An 18,157-nucleotide genomic window follows, 5' to 3' on the forward strand; every position below is an offset into this window, starting at 1 on the left:
TTATATTTAACTTCCTAAAGTTATAGCATTCTGACTTGAATTTATACCAGCTTAACTCCAAAAACATACAGACACTATGCTCCTTTGGGGCTCTGTCCCACCCCTTTTGGTTGTTGACGTCACACAATTACATCTTTATACGTTGTGTGCTCTGAAACATAAAACAATAGTTATTTCAAAAGCATTAGTCTTTTCTAATTATGTAGAAAAGAAAATGTAGAGTTACAAATCAAAGTTAAAATAATAACTACCATTAATTATTGCCCAGATGTTACCTTTATTAGATGTTTCTTTAGGCAGCTTCAAGGTATTCTCTAGTGTCCTTTTTCACTTTTATTTTTTTAAAGGATGAGACAGATTTATAGAACGGTATCCAAGCACACATTTTGCTTGCTTTGTTTTTCATGAGGGGAAGGTAATTAGATTTATTCATTTATTTCTGTTTGGAGGAGGTACTGGGGATTGAAGCCAGGACGTCTTGAGTGCTGAGCATGTGCTCTGCCACTTGCGCTGTACTCCCCCTCTAGGGTCCTTTTGTTTCACCTGCGGGACTCCCTTAAGCATTTCTTGCAGAGCAAGTCTAGTGGTAGCAAACTTACTTTGTTTCTCTGGTGATGTCTTAATTTTACCTCACTTTTGAAGGACAGTTTTGTCAGGTGTAGGAGTCTTGGCTCACAGTTATTTTGTTTTAGCTCTTTGAGTGTATGGGTTCATTGCCTTTTGGTCTCTGATCTTCTGATGAGAAATCAGCTTATACTCTTACTGAGCAGCCCTTTTGTGTGACAAGTCATTTGTCTTCTGATGCTTTCACGGTTTTGCCTTTGTAGAAAATTTGATTATATCATGTCTCAGTTTTGGGAGTCTGCTGAGCTTCTTGGATGTTTATATTCATGTCTTTCATCACATTTGAAATTTCATTTTCAAATTTGGTGTTGTCAGTTTTTGAAAATTTTAGCCATTCTAGGTGTGTATGATGTCTGGCCGTTTTAATTTGCAGCTCCTTAAGGATATATGATGTTGAGCATCGAGTCATGTGCTTATTTGCCATCCGTGCATCTTCACGTTCAGATCTTTTGCCCCACAAAGTGGTGGCTACTTACATCCGTTGCCTTTTTTTATTCCTCCAAATTTTCACAAGTCTTCTCTTCCATGGCAGCTCCTACCGGCCCCTTTCTCAACTCAGTTGACACTTCTCGGCAGCGCTGCCCGTTCCTCTGTTCTGCCCATGTTCTCTGCAGGTTCTTTTATCTGAGCTTCTTTACTCCCTGTTGCATTTTTGTGTATTTAAGTTTGCTTTCCTCTGCCATGCTGAACACTTCTTGCAGGCATGACTGCCTTGCATCCATTTTTATATCACCTACACCTAATTGAATACCTGGCACATGGTATTTGCATTTGTTTAATGAAAGGTTAACTGATTTAATGCATATAGATGGAATGCTTTCAATAAATTTTTGCTTTTCTCACAAAACAACATGTGAAGAATGGCCACCCTTGGCAGCCTTTTGTTTATGAGAACTGAGTAAAATAATTTGACATTGGATGGGAATATGCTGTTCCAGGGACCACTGTCATTCATGGACGTGTTTGTGGACTTTACCTGGGAGGAGTGGCGGCTGCTGGACCCAGCTCAGAAGCACCTGTACAGGAGTGTGATGTTGGAGAACTATAACAACCTGGCGTCCCTGGGTAAGTACTGCCTCCCTGGAAAGAGGGTATGGAATCTCCAGCCTCCCCTTCTTGGTTGCTGAAAGCTAAGGGACTTCTGTAAAATGTTTGGTGTTTCTGTGCTTATATTTAGAGACCAGGTTTTCTTATTCTCCCTTTGGCATCACATTATGCTGCTGAATGGTGTTTACTGCGCCAGAGTGCCCAAGGGCAGCTTCACCGTGCTGCCTCTGAACCGAGTCTCCCCATTCTTGAGAATTCCTGGATCCTGGGCAATCTTGGCGAGGTTGTGTGTGATTTTCCACTCACAGGGCACCAGCACACCAAACCCAGTGTCGTTTTCCAGTTGGAACAAGAAGAGCTGTGGATGATGCAGATCCCAAGTCAGGGCCATGCAGGTGAGTGAGCAGGACACGGAGTGCTTTTCCTCCGTGCCCAGACCTGGGCTGAGTTCTGACGTGACTCTCCCTTTGGGTTTGTACTTCTGTCTCGTTTTAACTATCCTGTCTTCGTTACTCCCCTCTCTGGCCGTCTCAGCTTCCTTCTTACGTTCCCGTGGTAATAGACTCATTTCATTATGCATTGAAGCAAGTGTTCCCTGTTTACTGCCCTCGGTATGACTTTCACACCCCTTCTCATTCCTGTTTTTTTAAAAAATGTCTTACGTTTATATTCAACAACCACAGTTCCAGTTTCCTTCTCCTTGGAACCTACTGATTAGGAGATACCACCCCTTCCATGTCTCCTTGCTGACCACCTTGCCACCATGCTCTCCTGCCTGAGCCACTCCCTGCCCTGTTACTCAGGTCACCCCACTGAGCCCCTCTCACGCTGCATCACAAAGGGCTCAGCCTCCTCATGGTTTACTGGCCCCTCTTGCTCTCCCCTCTGAGTCCAGAGGGGTCTTTTCTTATATTCTCCAGTTTCCTCGTATGTTGGAAGTTCAAAAGACTTCCATTCTGAAGATTTAAGCTCTTTTTTCTCTGTCGGTGACCGACAGCCCTGTCCCTCTTTCGTCTGCCCTTTGGTACTGGATTCAGTCAGTGCCCAGGGCATCTTTTCTGCATGTGCCACCCCCTTATCTCACTTTCAGAAAGTGGAATTGGAATGTCTCTCCCACTGCCCCATCACTATATGGGAACGTCCTCTCACCTTTCTGATGGCTGGTTCCTCTGTGCTCCTGGCTTTTCTCCTGGCACTGGGGTGTCAGCTTAAATCTCCTTTGTACACACTTCTCTTCACTAGTCTTGCCGTAATATGGTACTGTTTTGGTCCTTTAAAAAGAAGTCTTTTAAGGCCTCCGTCTTCTCCATTCTCACCCCAGACGAGGTCAGCATTACTTCATTTCTTGATTGTTCTACTTGTTAGCCAGGTTCATCCCTTTTCCTCCTACACTCCTAGTTCACTTTGGTGTTACTGTCAGACGTTTCCCTCTGCACCTGTGTGTTCTGTCATGAGCATGAGAGAGTAAATCAGCAGTTAATCTTGTATCGTTAGGATTGTTGCAGGTGCAAATTTTTTTTATTAATCCAAGTCAGCCTATTTAAGCAAAAGTGATTTATTACCATACATTGCAGAGCGTCCTGAAGTGGGGCACCTGTGGGGGTAACTAAATCCCCAGAGGTCTCTCTCTGCCTTGTCATCTAAGTGCATCAGTATTTTCCTCAGATTTCCTCCCTCATGGCCATCAGATGGCTGTCACAGTTCCAGCCGACACCTGCAGCTGTACCTGTGGCCAGTGGAGTAAGGAAGACTGTGTCTTCCCACATAAGCCTGTTTCCCAGGCAGTAAAATCTGCTCCAGGAGGCCCCGCAGACTCCCCGTGCTCGTTAGGCCGGGCTGTGATCACACACACTTGTCTGAAGGAGACGCTGGCGAGGGGAGTGGAAGCACCCCTGCTGGCTCAGGAGAAGCACACGTCACCTCCAAGGGGGCCGGCGTGGAGGTGGGTCCCCATGTGCCCGCCTGAAGTGCGCGGATGAGGTGGGAAGCAAAGGCCAGGCTCGGCTGCCCAGGAACGGGCAGGAGAGCTGCTGGGCAGGCGGCACTGCCCTCCTCCATCTGCCTCCTTAGCCACGTCGCGTCCAGTCGCACCCTTCCTTCCATCCACCCATCTTCAAAACCATTCTGCCACTCCTGCCCTCATGCTTGTCCTGTGTAAGTGCAAGTGTAGGGTCCCTGTTGGTAATCAGACCTGGTGGTGGTTCTCTGTGGTCTGGGGATCGCTAACTAAAGGTAAGTGATCCACGTACGGCCAACCAGACAGATGGAGCGGCAGAGAGAGGTGTGGGGCGGGTGCAACAGGAACGCTGTTCTGGGAGAGCAGCAACAGTGGGCACCACAGAGAAGCCACTGGTTTGCAGTGCGTGGGGCCCCTGGTTGGGCAGACTGTGGCCTAGTGAGCCCTTGGTTCTGCTCTCTGAGCTTAATTTCCTTTTCCGCTGTCTCCTGTGGCTAAACTCAAGATGGGCCACGGCCAGTAATAGTGATTAACACAGGCCTGAATCGTGTTCGAATCGTCTGTAACCTTGTGAACTCCTGCCTCCTGCTCTCTGGCTCCGCTGTTCCTTCCTTGTTCCTTAGTTTGTTGTGCTGCTCCTTGAGACACCAGCAGTGACCTCATTTTCTGCAGTTATTGAACTTTGCAAGTCTTCAGGGACAACACTGACAGGCAAACATTCGAGCAGGTCTGACTCGAGGGCACAGATTAATTACTCACTGGCCTGTGTTCTTCTTCTGGAAATAGTTCTGACTTTAAGACCATGTGATAGACAGTTATACTCCCTCCGAAGCCATTGTCATAGTCGAACAGGCTCATGTCCATTGCTCAGTGCATCCAAGGCGGGTACTGCCCCAGCTGGGAATCAGTGTTTGGGAAAATACAGTTTGGAGCCTGTGTGCAAAATGAATGAGCGTTCAGGTTTAGGATGTAGTGAAACTTGGAGTGCGGTGTTAAGATCCTGTGATGTGCTGTCTTCAAACCTGGCTGCTGCTGTGCTCCCTGAATACCCTTTTCTGTCCATTCCTTGGTCAGCAGGTTCCTTTGGGACATCTGGGCCGACTCTCCGCATTCTCTCTGTAGTCAGCCTCCAAGTATTTGTCACTGTGCCTGAGGGCATAGGCCTGTGTCTGGTTCCCTGTCCACTGGTACCTTTGCGTCGATGTTTAAACAGCATTCTGTCCACCTTGCCCCCTGTGTTTTTCATTCCCCCAGAGAAAAACCGTTTTCATCTCTCTTAGCTCCTTCTTCTGGCATTTACCTCCATGCTTTCTGAATAACCAGCTTCTGCTACTGCACCTTCACTCTCTCCTGTAGTTACTCAGTAGGAAGGGTAGAGATTTAATTCTCTCTCATGCTCCTTCCTCAGACTCCCCAGGATACACACGCTGCCTGGTCCCAGACCCTCATCGTCCTAATCGTACTTGTGGTTAGATCAGTCTTCAGTTTTTACGTCTTTACGACTGTAATTTCTGTTCACGGGTAAATCATGCAGGTGCACGATGGTTAGTTTTTGTTCATAAATCATTTTTTCCTTGAGTTGTTTCATTTGCCTGCCCACCTTCCTCTGTTCTCATTAATGTTTTTATAATTAATTTAACAACAGATTCTTCTTCATATATCTGAATACTCTTTTGGTGTATTCGGCTCAATTGGTGATTCTGTCCATTTCACCCTCGTGGTGACAACACTCCCGTGTCGTTTGACTTGCTCCAGTGAAACCTAATTTTCCTCAAGACGTGGCTGTACAATTATTACCCTGGAATCTCCTTTCAGATTTTATTGTCTGTTTTCATTGTGTCATCTTTTTTCTTGGTTTGTTTTCACAATAGCTGCCTGTGAAAGGGTGCATTTGGTATAAATTTTGAGACCTGTGCTCTGAAAATGTTTATACTTAACTCCTGAATGCTCTGTTTTCTCTCCTCTTGAGATGCTAATGAGAATTCAGATGCCATTCCAAATTTTGATCCGTTCTGTGAGGTTTTTTGTTTTTTTTCCTGGACCCTTGAGTAGCCACTGCTTATTGTCAGTCACCGTCATCACAGCGATGCTTCTTGGGAGTCTGTTTCCATCTGCTTGGGCGTCAGCGTAACTGCTCCCAGGAGGCGTGTGACTAGTCTGCAGCGTTTCCGCTGCTTCTCCTGGGCTGAGCGTGTTTGGCACGGAATAGGTATTCAGCCGCTGTTTGTTCAGTGAAAGTGATGAGCAGAGATCCCCGCCCACCTCTTTATAGTTTGCTCACTTTTCCTTGTGCCTTCTGAGGAAGGCATTATGCAAAATTTTACTTTTTATTTTTGTTTTTTTACTTTTTTAAAATTGAAGTGTAGTCAGTTTATAGTATTGTGTCAATTTCTCATGTACAGCATAATGTTTCAGTCATACATACACATTTGTTTTCATATTCTTTTTCATTATAGGTTGCTAGAAGATACTGAATACAGTTCCCTGTGCTATACACAGCAGGACCTTGTTGTTTATCTATTTTATATACAGTAGTTAGCACCTGTATATCTCAAACTCCCATTATATCCCTTCACCCTCCCTTTCCCTCTGCTAACCATAAATTTTCTGTGTCTTTGAGTCTAATTCTGTCTTGTAAATAAGGTCATTTGTATCACATTTTAGATTCTAAATGTAAGTGATATCATATGCTATTTTTCTTTCTCTTTTTGGCTTCCTTCATTTAGAGTGATGGTCTCCAGGTCCATTTATGTTGTTGCAATTGGCATTATTTTATTCTTTTTTTATGGCTGAGTAGTATTCCATTATATAAATAAACCATATCTTCTTTATCCAGTCGTCTGTTGATGGACATTTAAGTTGTTTTCATATCTTGGCTATGGTAAATAGTGCTGCTATGAACATTTGGGTGCATGTATCTTTTCGAATTAAAGTTCCCTCCAGATATATGCTCAGGAGTAGGGTTGCTGGATCATATGGTAAGTCTATTTTTAGTTTCTTAAGGAGTCTCCATGCTGTTTTCCATAGTGGCTGCAGCACACTGCATTCCCAGCAGCAGTGTAGGAGGGTTCCAGCATTTGTAGTTCATGGACTTTTTAATGATGGCCATTCTGACCTACGTGAGGTGATACCTCATTGTAGTTTTGATTTGCAATTCTCTGATAATTAGCAATATTGAGCATTTTTCCATGTGTCTTTTGGCCGTTTGTAGGTCTTCATGGAGAAATGCTTCTTTTGGTCTTCTGCCCATTTTGGAATTGGGTTGTTTTTTTTTTTTTTGTTATTAAGTTGTATAAGCTGTTTGTATATTGTGGAAATGAAGCCCTTGTCAGTCTCATCATTTGCAAATATTTTCTCCCTTGCCATAGGCTGTCTTTTTATTTTGTTTATGGTTTTCTTTGTAGTGGAAAAGCTTGTAAGTTTAATTAGGTCCCAGTTTATTTTTGCTTTTATTTCTATTGCCTGGGTAGACTGCCCTAGGAGAACATTGTTAAGATTTATGTCAGAAAATATTTTGCCTGTGTTTTCTTCAGGACGCTTACAGTGTCTTGTCCTATGTTGCAGTCTTTAAGCCGCTTTGAGGGTATTTGTGTGTGTGGTGTGCGGAAGTGTCCTGGCTCCGCCGATTCATGTTCACCTGCCCAGCTTTCCCATCACCAGTCACTGAAGAGACTATCTTTCCTCCATTGTATGTTCTTTCCTTCTTTGAAGACTGTATTTATTGTCAGTTCCTCATGCCTATTTTCATGTTTCGTTTTATTTTACCCAGAGCACAAGAGTTTGGGTACGCTTACACTTTAGATTTTATTTACATTCAGAACTGATACATGAAACTAAGAAAAACCTCACGACATGGCGTTTTTAAGGTCACTCTGTGCTATATACTAGGATCATGTTGCTATTTATGACATATGAGTATTTTCCTCTCTAGATGAAGTCCAGGAAATTGATGATCGTGTGGAATGGCATCAGGGAAGTCACGGCAAGCTGGGAAGCAGACCAGAAAGCTACCAGTGTACTGCGTTTGGAAGACTATCTCTTCATAGTACAAATTATGTTTCTTCAAGACAAGAACTTCATAAATGTGTTACACATGGAAAGAGTTTGAAATATATAGATTCTAGTAGTAATTTTGCTGGGAAATATCCCAGTGGGTTTCATGATCTTAGGGAATCATTATTCCATTCTAAACATGAGCAAGCTGTTACTGGAAAAAAATACTGTGAAAATAGTGGATCTGGAAAAAATGTCAAAAGAGAGTCACAGCTCATATGCCAACAAATGCACGTGGCAGGAAAGCCCTTTGAATGCAGTTCCTGTAGGGAGGCCTTCAGCAGCAAGTCATGCCTTGTGGTGGATCAGCGAAATCCTGCAGAAGAAAACCCCTGCAGATGTAATGGATGTGGGAAAGACTTCAGCAGCAAGGCCTGCCTCGTTGTGCATCAGAGAACTCACTCAGGAGAGACACTTCATGAGTGCAGTGAATGTGGGAAAACTTTCCGTTTCAGCTCACAACTCATCATACATCAGAGAATTCACACCGGGGAGAATCCCTGTGAGTGCTGTGAATGTGGAAAAGTCTTTGGTAGGAAAGACCAGCTCGTTTCACACCGGAGAACGCATTCAGGACAGAAACCCTATGGGTGTAATGAATGTGGGAAGGCTTTTGGTTTGAAGTCACAGCTCATGATACATCAGAGAACCCATACAGGAGAGAAACCCTATGAATGCAGTGAATGTCAGAAAGCCTTTAATACAAAGTCTAATCTTATGGTGCATCAGAGAACCCACTCGGGGGAGAAGCCCTATGGTTGTGGTGAGTGTGGGAAAACCTTTACCTTCAAGTCACAGCTCATTGTACACCAGGGGGCACACACTGGGGTAAAACACTATGGATGTAATCAGTGTGGAAAAGCCTTCAGTTTGAGGTCACAGCTCGTACATCAGAGAAGTCACACAGGAGTGAAACCTTACGTATGCAGTGAATGTGGGAAAGCTTTCAGGAGCAAGTCCTACCTCATTATACACGTGAGGACTCACACAGGAGAGAAACTCCATGAATGCAGTGAATGTGGGAAATCCTTCAGTTTCAGTTCACAACTCATTGTACATCAGAGAAGTCACATGGGAGTGAAACCGTATGGGTGCAGTGAATGTGGGAAAGCTTTCAGGAGCAAGTCCTACCTCATTATACACATGAGGACTCACACAGGAGAGAAACCGCACGAATGCAGTGAATGTGGGAAATCCTTCAGTTTCAATTCACACCTTATTGTGCATCAGAGAATTCACACAGGAGAAAACCCTTATGAATGTGAATGTGGGAAGACGTTTAATAGAAAATATCAGCTCATCTCTCATCAAAGAACTCATGCTGGGGAAAAACCTCATGGGTGCAGCAAATGTGGGAAAGCCTTTAGCAGCAAGTCCAACTCATTATACACATGAGAACTCATTCAGGGGAGAAACAATATGAATGTCACAGACGTGGGAAAGCCTTCATTTGGAAGTCACTACTCATTGTACATGAGTGAACGCATGAAGGGGAAAACCCGTATAAGTGCAGTCAGTGTGAGAAATCCTTCAGTGGAAAATTCCGGCTCATTGTACATCAGAGGATGCACACAAGAGAGAAGCCCTACGAATGCAATGAGTGTGAAAAGGCCTTCATTAGGAAATAGCCCGTTGTGCATCAGAGGGCTCATTCAGGGGGGAGACCCTGTGGATGCAGTGGCTGTGGGAGAGCCTTTTGTTGGAAGTCACAGCTCATCACGCATCAGAGAATTCATGCAGATGAGAAATATGTTGGTGAGTTAAGTGTAAGAAACCATTTCTCAGGAAATTCCAGAAAATTCATATAGAAGAGAAACTCTATAAATGGAACCATCTCTGTACACCAGAAAACCCATCCTGAAGAGAAGCCTCGTGTGTTTACAGCACGTGGAAGGACATTCAGAGAAAGCTGTTTCCTCTGCACTCAAAAAACGTCACTACATGTCACAGGAACCCTGTGAAATCTGTGAACCCTGTGAAAGTTATCAGGAGGAAGTCATACCTTTAATCTTATGCAGGTGAAGAAATACACAAATGAAGTGAATGTCAGTAATTTTTTAATATGCTAGCATTTACAAGGGAAATTCCATAATGGAAATGAATATGGAATACAGTCTTTTGAAATTCATGATCTATTAACCACTAGGATTTCAATGAGAAAATGTAAAACCATTGAATTTCAGGTATCAGAATCTCATGCCTTGGAGAAACCATGCTGTAAGTTAGGGAAATTCTTCATCTAGAAGTGATAAACTTGTAGCAGAATAGAGTATAATTCATACTATATATGTCTACACACACACACACACACACACGAAGATATATGAATGTTTCAAGTGGGGTAAATTCTCAGCAGGAAGGTTATATCACTATTACTTTGATTCATTCCTTTACAAGTAAGGGAAATTATGTTCCAGATGTTCCAAACTTTTAGGAAAAGATTGGAGAAAATATTCAAGTATCAATGATAAGCATGTTCATAACAGAACATAAAGATTTTTGAAAGTGTGTAAATAAATAATCAGGGTAACAGGACTACATCGTAAGGCCTACAGGGATACTCAGGTGTTCTGTTCCTCTCTGTACTATAAAATATGTTTCGTGTAGTTTGGCATTTTGCTTGTGAATACCACATTTGATAGAGAAATTTGCCAGGTAACAGTACCGCTTCTCAGGTATTTCTACTCTGGACAGCAGCATTCTTATTAAGAAATACAACCTGTTACTATAACAATATGGCAGTTAAAATGCATCTCAGCACTTCCAGACTTTTCTGTTACTTTGTGCCCTTTGTAAGTGGGCCTGACAACTACCTCTTTAGTTACGTAATCAATGTAGTGCCTGTTTTATGTGGCTGTGTGCTAGAATCTGTTCTGTCATCACTGGTGAGAACACCGTGGTTTTCTTCAGGAGCGTCTACAGCGCGTGCAGTCACGACGGGACCCTCACCCACGTGGCCCAGAGCTGGCCGAGATGCTCCAGGATTTACATTTTTAATGGACCCCCTCCATACAGAAAAGAAAGCTTAGCTTTTGTTCTCTGGTGGCATCTTGCTGCAATTCTCAATTAATTCCTTCTATGTAGATTACCCAGAGTAGCTTTCATTACCGTCACTTTTTAATCCTAGTTCACCTCTCTTTTGCTTTGACGTACCTGGTGTCCTCTCAGTACATTGAGTGGTGCTCCTGCAATGTGCACCTGTAGCTGTAGACTCAGGGTGGTGGGAAATCATCCTGCTGATTGCTTACGTAGAGAGTCGGTGTTTTTTCACAACCACACCAGTTACCTTATGTGCATGAGCAGTAGTCTGGAAAGAGCTGGGACCCTGGAAAGTGGGTCAGGGCTACCTTGGAGGAATACGAGGATTCAAAACTGCAGGTATTTCTGAAACACCCACTGCTTTGTGCTCTTCACTTCAGCAGGGAATCCCGTCTCTTACCCATAGCAACTTTCTTTCTTGAAGGATGTACTTAATGATTTTCTGAATGCCTGATCCTTGTGTGCTCAGCGCATAATGCAGGACCCAAAGTCAAGACACCGGGGGTGGAGAACGTTGATTCACAGAAGGGAAGAAGAGTCTTGCATAAGCAAAGAGTTTCAGGTACTTGCTACAGTTAAACCTGGAAAATACTGTGTATGTTGCCCATGTATTGCTATCCCAAGGAACATACATACACATATTAAAGAAAGAATGAACACATACTGTTCATCCTCTTCCCAGAGCCAGTTAGTTTAAAGCTTGCTGTATTGTGTGATGCAGACCCACCTGCAGCCTTGCCCACTAGAAGCCAGAGATGTTAGCATAATGTTGAAGGTATAAGTCAGATACTGTGTGAATGGATAATGCTGCATTGGGTCTGATCTTAAATGAAATGGAAAAGTTACCAGATAAATGAAACTTAGCAGAAATGAATAGGTCTGTAGCCAGTAAACAAAATAGAAAAGTTAAAAACAGTCTCTGGCTTGAAAATCTACCTTGCTCCTCTAACTCTGCCCCAGCCCCGGAAGAGAAGGAGGGTCCAGCGATTTTCAGTAGGAGTAGATAATTTTCAGGAAAGCTAATTCTAACATTTTACAGTACTTCACAGAAAATAAGACATTTTGGAAAAAAATGATGAAGTCATTTGTGAACATATATTTAAAAATCCTAAATGGACTTACCACAAAAATGTATCTAATAATGTAGAGTTTTTATTTTTTAAAGTCACGATGTGTAGCAGGCCACTAGTAGTGAACCCAGTGTTTCTTCATGACTAACGGGATCGCTGCAATTTTCGTGATGTCTGTGTGCCCAGCTAAAAAGCTACATTTCTCCATCTTTGTTGTAGCTGAGTGTGATCACGCTATAAATTCTGAGCAATGAAATGGAAATAGAAGTTGCTGAGAGGGTATAATGGGAATGTTCTTCAGAAGGAAAACATACAGCTAGGGAGAGCTCTCCCAGTGTCCTTTCATCTTTCCTCTTTTTAACATGCAACACATCAGACGTTTGGAGACTCAGTAGCCATTGTAAAACCATCTTAGAATTCTTCTTGAGGATGGAAGCCATCTGCTAGAGTTGAGCAGAGAAATAAGAGTGTCTGGGCTCTCTGGTGATAATGGTGTGGTTGTGCCAGCCCCAGACGACCAAATCTGGGCACCTTCTTACACAAAAGAGACACGAGCGATCTTGTTCAAGGCATTGTTCGTTTTGATTGGGAGGAGATTTGGTTCTGTCGTGTGAAGCGGAATCTGATCCTAGTTGAGACATGTTAGGATGTTTGAAAGATTGAATTAGAAATTCTTTATGTAAAATTAACCACTATACCAGAAGAAAGCCATATGAGTGTCTCACTACGTGTAGGTAAATCATTTGATGGACTGTAATACCCATGGATGATTTTAAATATTACTAAGTTGGAAATAGAAAGTAACTCCTTTAACTTTGTAGGGGATATGTTTAAAAAATGGTCAAATTTCTTGTTAGTGGTAAAACAGATACATACCATGAAATTAAGAAAATTAAAGAATGCTCATGACTTTTATTGAGCAGTGTAATGGCAGTTCTGGCCAATGTGTGATAACAAAAAGTTGTAAGGAATTAGGGGTTGGGACAGAAACAAAAGTCCTATTTTTTTGTAGGTAAGATTTTCATTTAGAAAAACCAACATAAACTACAGGCAGATGTTTAAACTACAGGCTGTAACTCATAGGCATAGAATACAAACTTGTGGTTGCCAAGGGGGCAGGGGGTGGGGTGGGAAGGGACAGACTGGGACTTCAAAATGTAGACTAGATAAACAAGATTATACTGTATAGCACAGGGAAAGATATACAAGATCTTGTGGTAGCTCACAGCGAAAAAAATGTGACAGTGAGTATATGTACATTCATGTATAACTGAAAAATTGTGCTCTACACTGGAGTTTGATACAACGTTGTAAAATGACTATAACTCAATAAAAAATGTTTAAAATCTCAACAACAACAAAAAAAAACAACTACAGGCTGTAAGGCAAGGAGATGTTTCACACGGCTCCGAGAGCTTGCGGCTTGGCCTTGAGCACAAGCACATCCCTACAGTTCCTTCGTACTCAGATCCCAGGCCCTGCTGAGGAAGACTTCCTGCCCTCCAAACGTCTGAAGGCAGTTTTGTGCTAAATCAATCAGAAGTTGCGACAAAGCTCGAACAGCTGAAACAGATCAGATTGATTGGGCCCCAACCTGAGAGCTGGCATTAGAACATACGTTCCCTTTTCTAGAAGTAAATATATAATCAGAGCAAAGAAAATGATCAGAACATTGTAAAATGACTGTAACAATAAAAAATGTTAAACAAACAAAAAAACCAAAATGATCAGGAATGTGAATAATGATAAAAGCAGTGTTTCACCAAAGACAGCCCCTTAAACGGGCATGCACATAACAACAAAGCCTCAAGGTCATGCAAAGACACAGCTAAAAGGAGAAATACACTCTACCAATTTAGGTGGACACTTCAGCGTTTCTTTCTCGGTAACATGACTTAGAGACCAAACTCAGCAAGGCTGTGGAAGGGCTGAATAACATCATCGGCAAACGACGTGGTGGACACGTCTAGAGCAGCCAACAGCAGAAAACACACTGTTTTCCGTTGCATGCGAGGCATTCGCCAATAGTTCATGTCCTCGCCCACTAATCTTAAAAATTTTTAAATAATTGAAATTGTACAAAATGTGTTCAGACTATAATGCAGTTTAACAAGACTCAATTGTAAAAAGAACAGGAAAATCTCAGAACACTTGGAAATTAAGCAACCCAATTCCAAATAATTCATGGGTCTGAGAAATTTCAAGAGAAATATGGAAAATCTTAAAGTATTATTCTATAAAACATGCAAATTAAAATACAACAGACCAAAATTTCTGAGATGCAGAAAAATCAGTGCTTCAAGGGAAATTCATAGCACTGAAATGCTTATATTAAAAAAGAATGAAGGTCTCACATCAATAATTTAAACTCCTACCTTAAGAAACTAGAAAAAAGAGTAAAATAAGCCCAGTGTAAACAGGAGTGAAATAAAAAGACTAGAAACTAATGGAACAAAGAGTGGAAGGGAATAAAGAACACAGATTTGACAACTTTGATGAAATGGACTAAATTCTTGAAAGAAACCAACTAGCAAAGCTTACTCGAAGAAATAGGTAACCTGAAAGTTGCTACAGTTATAAAAGAAATTAAATTCACAGTTAAAAATCTCCCAACAAGAAAAAAATCCAGGCTCAGATCATCTCACTGATGATTTCCATGAACTTTTAAGAAAGAAAGAATACCAGTTCTATACAAACTGTCAGAAAATAGGTGACAGGTACTTCTTAACTCATGAAGTCTGTGTTACACTGATTGTTTTTAAAAGATGTGATACTGACAGGTATATACAGAATGGATAAACAGGATTATACTGTGTAGCACAGGGAAATATATACACGATCTCGTGGTGGCCCACGGTGAAAAACAATGTGACAATGAATATATGTATGTTCGTGTATGACTGAAAAATTGTGCTCTACACTGGAAATTGACACAACATTGTGAACTGACTATAACTCAGTAAAATAAAATTTAAAAAACCCCGATGTTATCAAAAAGCCTACGAATGTTCCACATGAACATAGAGGTAAAAATCCTAAATAAAATGCTAGTTAATTTAATTCACCAGTATATAAAAGGGGTAATACATGAAGGCAAACTGGAGTTTATCTTGGGACTGCAAAGCTGAGATGGATTCCGTATTCAACCAGGGGTAGGAAGTAGCTTCCTCAGACTAATAAAGCACATCTGGAAAATGTCTATAGTTAATGTTATAATGGAGAAAAACTGAATAGCTCCCCCAAGATTGAGAACAAATCAAAGATGCTCACTGTGACCACTCCAATTCAACATTGTAGTGCAAGGCTTAGCTGACTGCATAAGGCAAGAAAAAGAGATTTAAAAGATACAGATTGGAAAGCAAGAACAACTTTATTCAGAGACAGCATGATTGCCTTCACTGAAACTTTTAAAAAACTTTACCAAAAAAAAAAAAAAGAAGCCACCATAATACACATGTCAGTTTAGAAATCTAGAATATAAAATCAATATTCAAAAATAGTTGTATTTTTACATACTTGCAATAGACAACTGGAAATTTGATTAAAATGCACTACTATTTATGATAGTACCACAAAAACCCATGGAATGAAGTCAAGTGAACTATATGCCGAGAACAATGCAGAAGAGGAGACGATGGCCAGGACAACGGGCGGACGTGCTGCGTTGGTGGAGTGGGAGGTTCAGTGCTGTTACAGCGTCGTGTTCCCCACGCGGATCTATAGACTGTATCCCATTCCAATCAAATTCCCAGGAGCGTTTGCTGTAAAAGTTGACAAGTGTGATACTGAGATTTACGTGGAACAGCAGAAGAACTACATACAGTGTTGAACAGGGAAAACAATGTTGCAAGACACACCATTTTATTTCAAGGCCTAACCGTCAGCTTCAGTAGCTATGACACTGTAGTTTCGTGAAAGGAGGGACATACAGATTAGAGTCCTGAAAAAAAAAATACTCTATAGTCAGTTTGTATCAAAGTTAGAAAAATAGTTCATTGGAAAGACGACAGTATTTTTTTTTAATGGTGCTAAACTTGCACGTCTGCAAGAAAAAAAAAAAGTCTTGATCTGTACTTTCACCACATACAAAAGTTAATTTTCTCAGGACTATATCAGAGGCTGAGCTTTACCCTGCTAAAGGGCTGGTTGTTAGCATTTAATATATTTAATTTCATATCTAAGACTATGAGGGTTGAGCCAGGATGGAAGAATGCTATATAAAGAATTTCTGGTAAAGTAGTAAAGCTCTGAGTCAGCATGGGAACAGGCGAGAGGGAGCAGTAAGAGATTGCCATTAATATTAGGAGGAAACCAAAGGGAACCCCTTTAACTGACTGGCTGATAATAAAAACGGAGAAATGTGGGATTCAGGACAATACAAAAGTAACAGCTGGAACAAAATTACGAAGCCTTCTAAATTACGAAGTAAGCTATTTGAAAGAACAAAGAACCACACAGAACAGAAAGGTGAATAGAAATAAGATGCACTGAAATAATAGAGGAAGCAGGAGAAAAACTATGACCGTGGAATTCCAGCTGGTAAATGTAGAAGAAATGATGAAGTTAGAAAGATTGTTATTTGGCAGCCACTATAGTGAGGACTGTTTCAGGCAGGAGTTACGATGAATGCTAAAACTTGTAAGCAAAAATGTTATGAGTAACAAATATTTCAAGAATCTTGTCATTTGGAAATGGTGGCCAATTACCCACCTCAGAGAGTCTTGTGTGCTCAGTAAACAGCCCTGGGCTCCGAGCCCCTGACCCCACCTCGCCCTGAACTACCAGCGGAGGCAAAGGTTTGTAGCAGGTAAAGGGGCCTTGCTTGGTCACAGCATCACTGCCCAGGCACCTTTGAGCCTGAAGCAAAAGGGAAAACCAGTAATACTCATCTTTAAAAAAAATTGTTTTTAATGTTTTGTTCATCATAGATTCTCTGGCAAAAATAATTGATCATTTTCAAAAATACTGTATTAAAATGTGACTTACCTTAATGGTTTGTTTTGTGATTCCTCGCTTGCCTCTCCCTAATCCCAGCCTTATTTGGAAGACGCAGGACTCTGGCCTGGACCTTACTGATACAGACTCCAGGGAGTGTTGGGCACCACCTGCTGGGTTGCTGCCCTGAGTAGTGAGCCTGGAACCCAGGGTGATGAAGGAGGCATGCCCTGGGCAGGGGCCATGCATGGCTTGGACCCCCTGGAAGACCTTCAGCTGGAGGTGCCACTCATCTGAGCTTATAAAAGAACAGGGTCCAACCCTCCTCTGCGGCTGTCAGCCTGAACTGCCTCGGGCAAAGCAAAAACATGGAGCACTCCTAGTGCCTCTGGGTCAGTACGTGGGTGGGGGTGTCTCCTGCTTCCGGCCCCACCTGCATCTGCTGTCTTCCAAGAAAGGGAGGGAGGGAGGACAGCTGAGTCACTCTCTCAAGCTCCTGTTTTTGCTCCTCCTGTCCCTCACAGCAACCTGCCCAGGACATCAGATACCCTGTCTCTTTTTTCCATTAGGCATCTATCTACTTGTAGTTCTGTGAACCCAATGGAGGGTCCAGAGCACTGGTCTCCAACAGCCACCAGCACCCCTAATGCAGACAGACATTCAGCAGATCTGATGAGTCTCCCAAGAGGTACTTACCCTGGAGCCTTCCAGAAGGCTTCGTGGGGCAGTGGAGGTTGGGCAGCAACTCCCTCAGGGGAACCCCTGGGGAGGAGGCAACTTCCTGGAGGGCAAAGAGGGGTTCAGGGTGAGGTAGACGTTCTGAGGAGGCTGATCTAAATGGCCTTCCAGCCTCCTGTGGATCTGGGATTTTTTTTAAAAAAATGTGTTCAGTTAATCATTATGGGGAAAGTTCACGAATCACCAGGAAATTTCTGAGAGGGGGGAAGTTACCTTGCCAGGTTTTGAATGTCTTAAAAATAAACAGCGTAGATAAGGAAATGATGGACATAGCACATGTTGAGTATTGACGCACTTAATTATCTCAATGCAATGAGGAAAGTGGTCCTGTTATGATTACAAATAATAAACTACCCAAGAGGAGAGAGAGTACAGAGGGGGTCAGTAACACAGCTATAAGTAATCGAACTGGGAATCCACCTCAGGTAGCCTGGGTCCAGAAGAGAATAGAAAATCTGGAGATAGTAAGGAAGTACGTACTAGAATGCATTAGGCGATAAGGGCTGCATTTCAGACTCAACAGCCCGAGAGAAGAGGAGAGAGGCCGCCTCTATTATCAGTGCATGTTGGAGAATCACATTTTGGCCTACCTTTTGCTGGAAGAGCAGGCCTCTATTGAAAGTGAAGCTTATGAGGAGTTTACCCTGATTTAGGATACTTAAAATTGTTATGTGCTTAAGTTAAAATGTGTGCT

General features: G+C 42.2%; 1 protein-coding gene across 1 annotated transcript in view; it reads left to right on the top strand.

The window, feature by feature from the left end:
- LOC116151880 (zinc finger protein 268) overlaps nt 1-16,781 on the top strand; it is a 28,936-nt gene extending 12,155 nt beyond the window's left edge. The window contains exons 4-6 of the mRNA XM_064479557.1: nt 1,563-1,689; nt 1,980-2,066; nt 7,560-16,781. Coding sequence (XP_064335627.1) covers nt 1,563-1,689; nt 1,980-2,066; nt 7,560-9,076 — 1,731 coding nt within the window. The 3' untranslated portion in view covers nt 9,077-16,781. The remainder of the gene's footprint in view (nt 1-1,562; nt 1,690-1,979; nt 2,067-7,559) is intronic.
- The last annotated feature ends 1,376 nt before the right edge of the window (nt 16,782-18,157 follow it).

Source organism: Camelus dromedarius, chromosome 26, assembly GCF_036321535.1.
Source record: "Camelus dromedarius isolate mCamDro1 chromosome 26, mCamDro1.pat, whole genome shotgun sequence".
Classification (NCBI taxonomy): Eukaryota; Metazoa; Chordata; class Mammalia; order Artiodactyla; family Camelidae; genus Camelus; species Camelus dromedarius.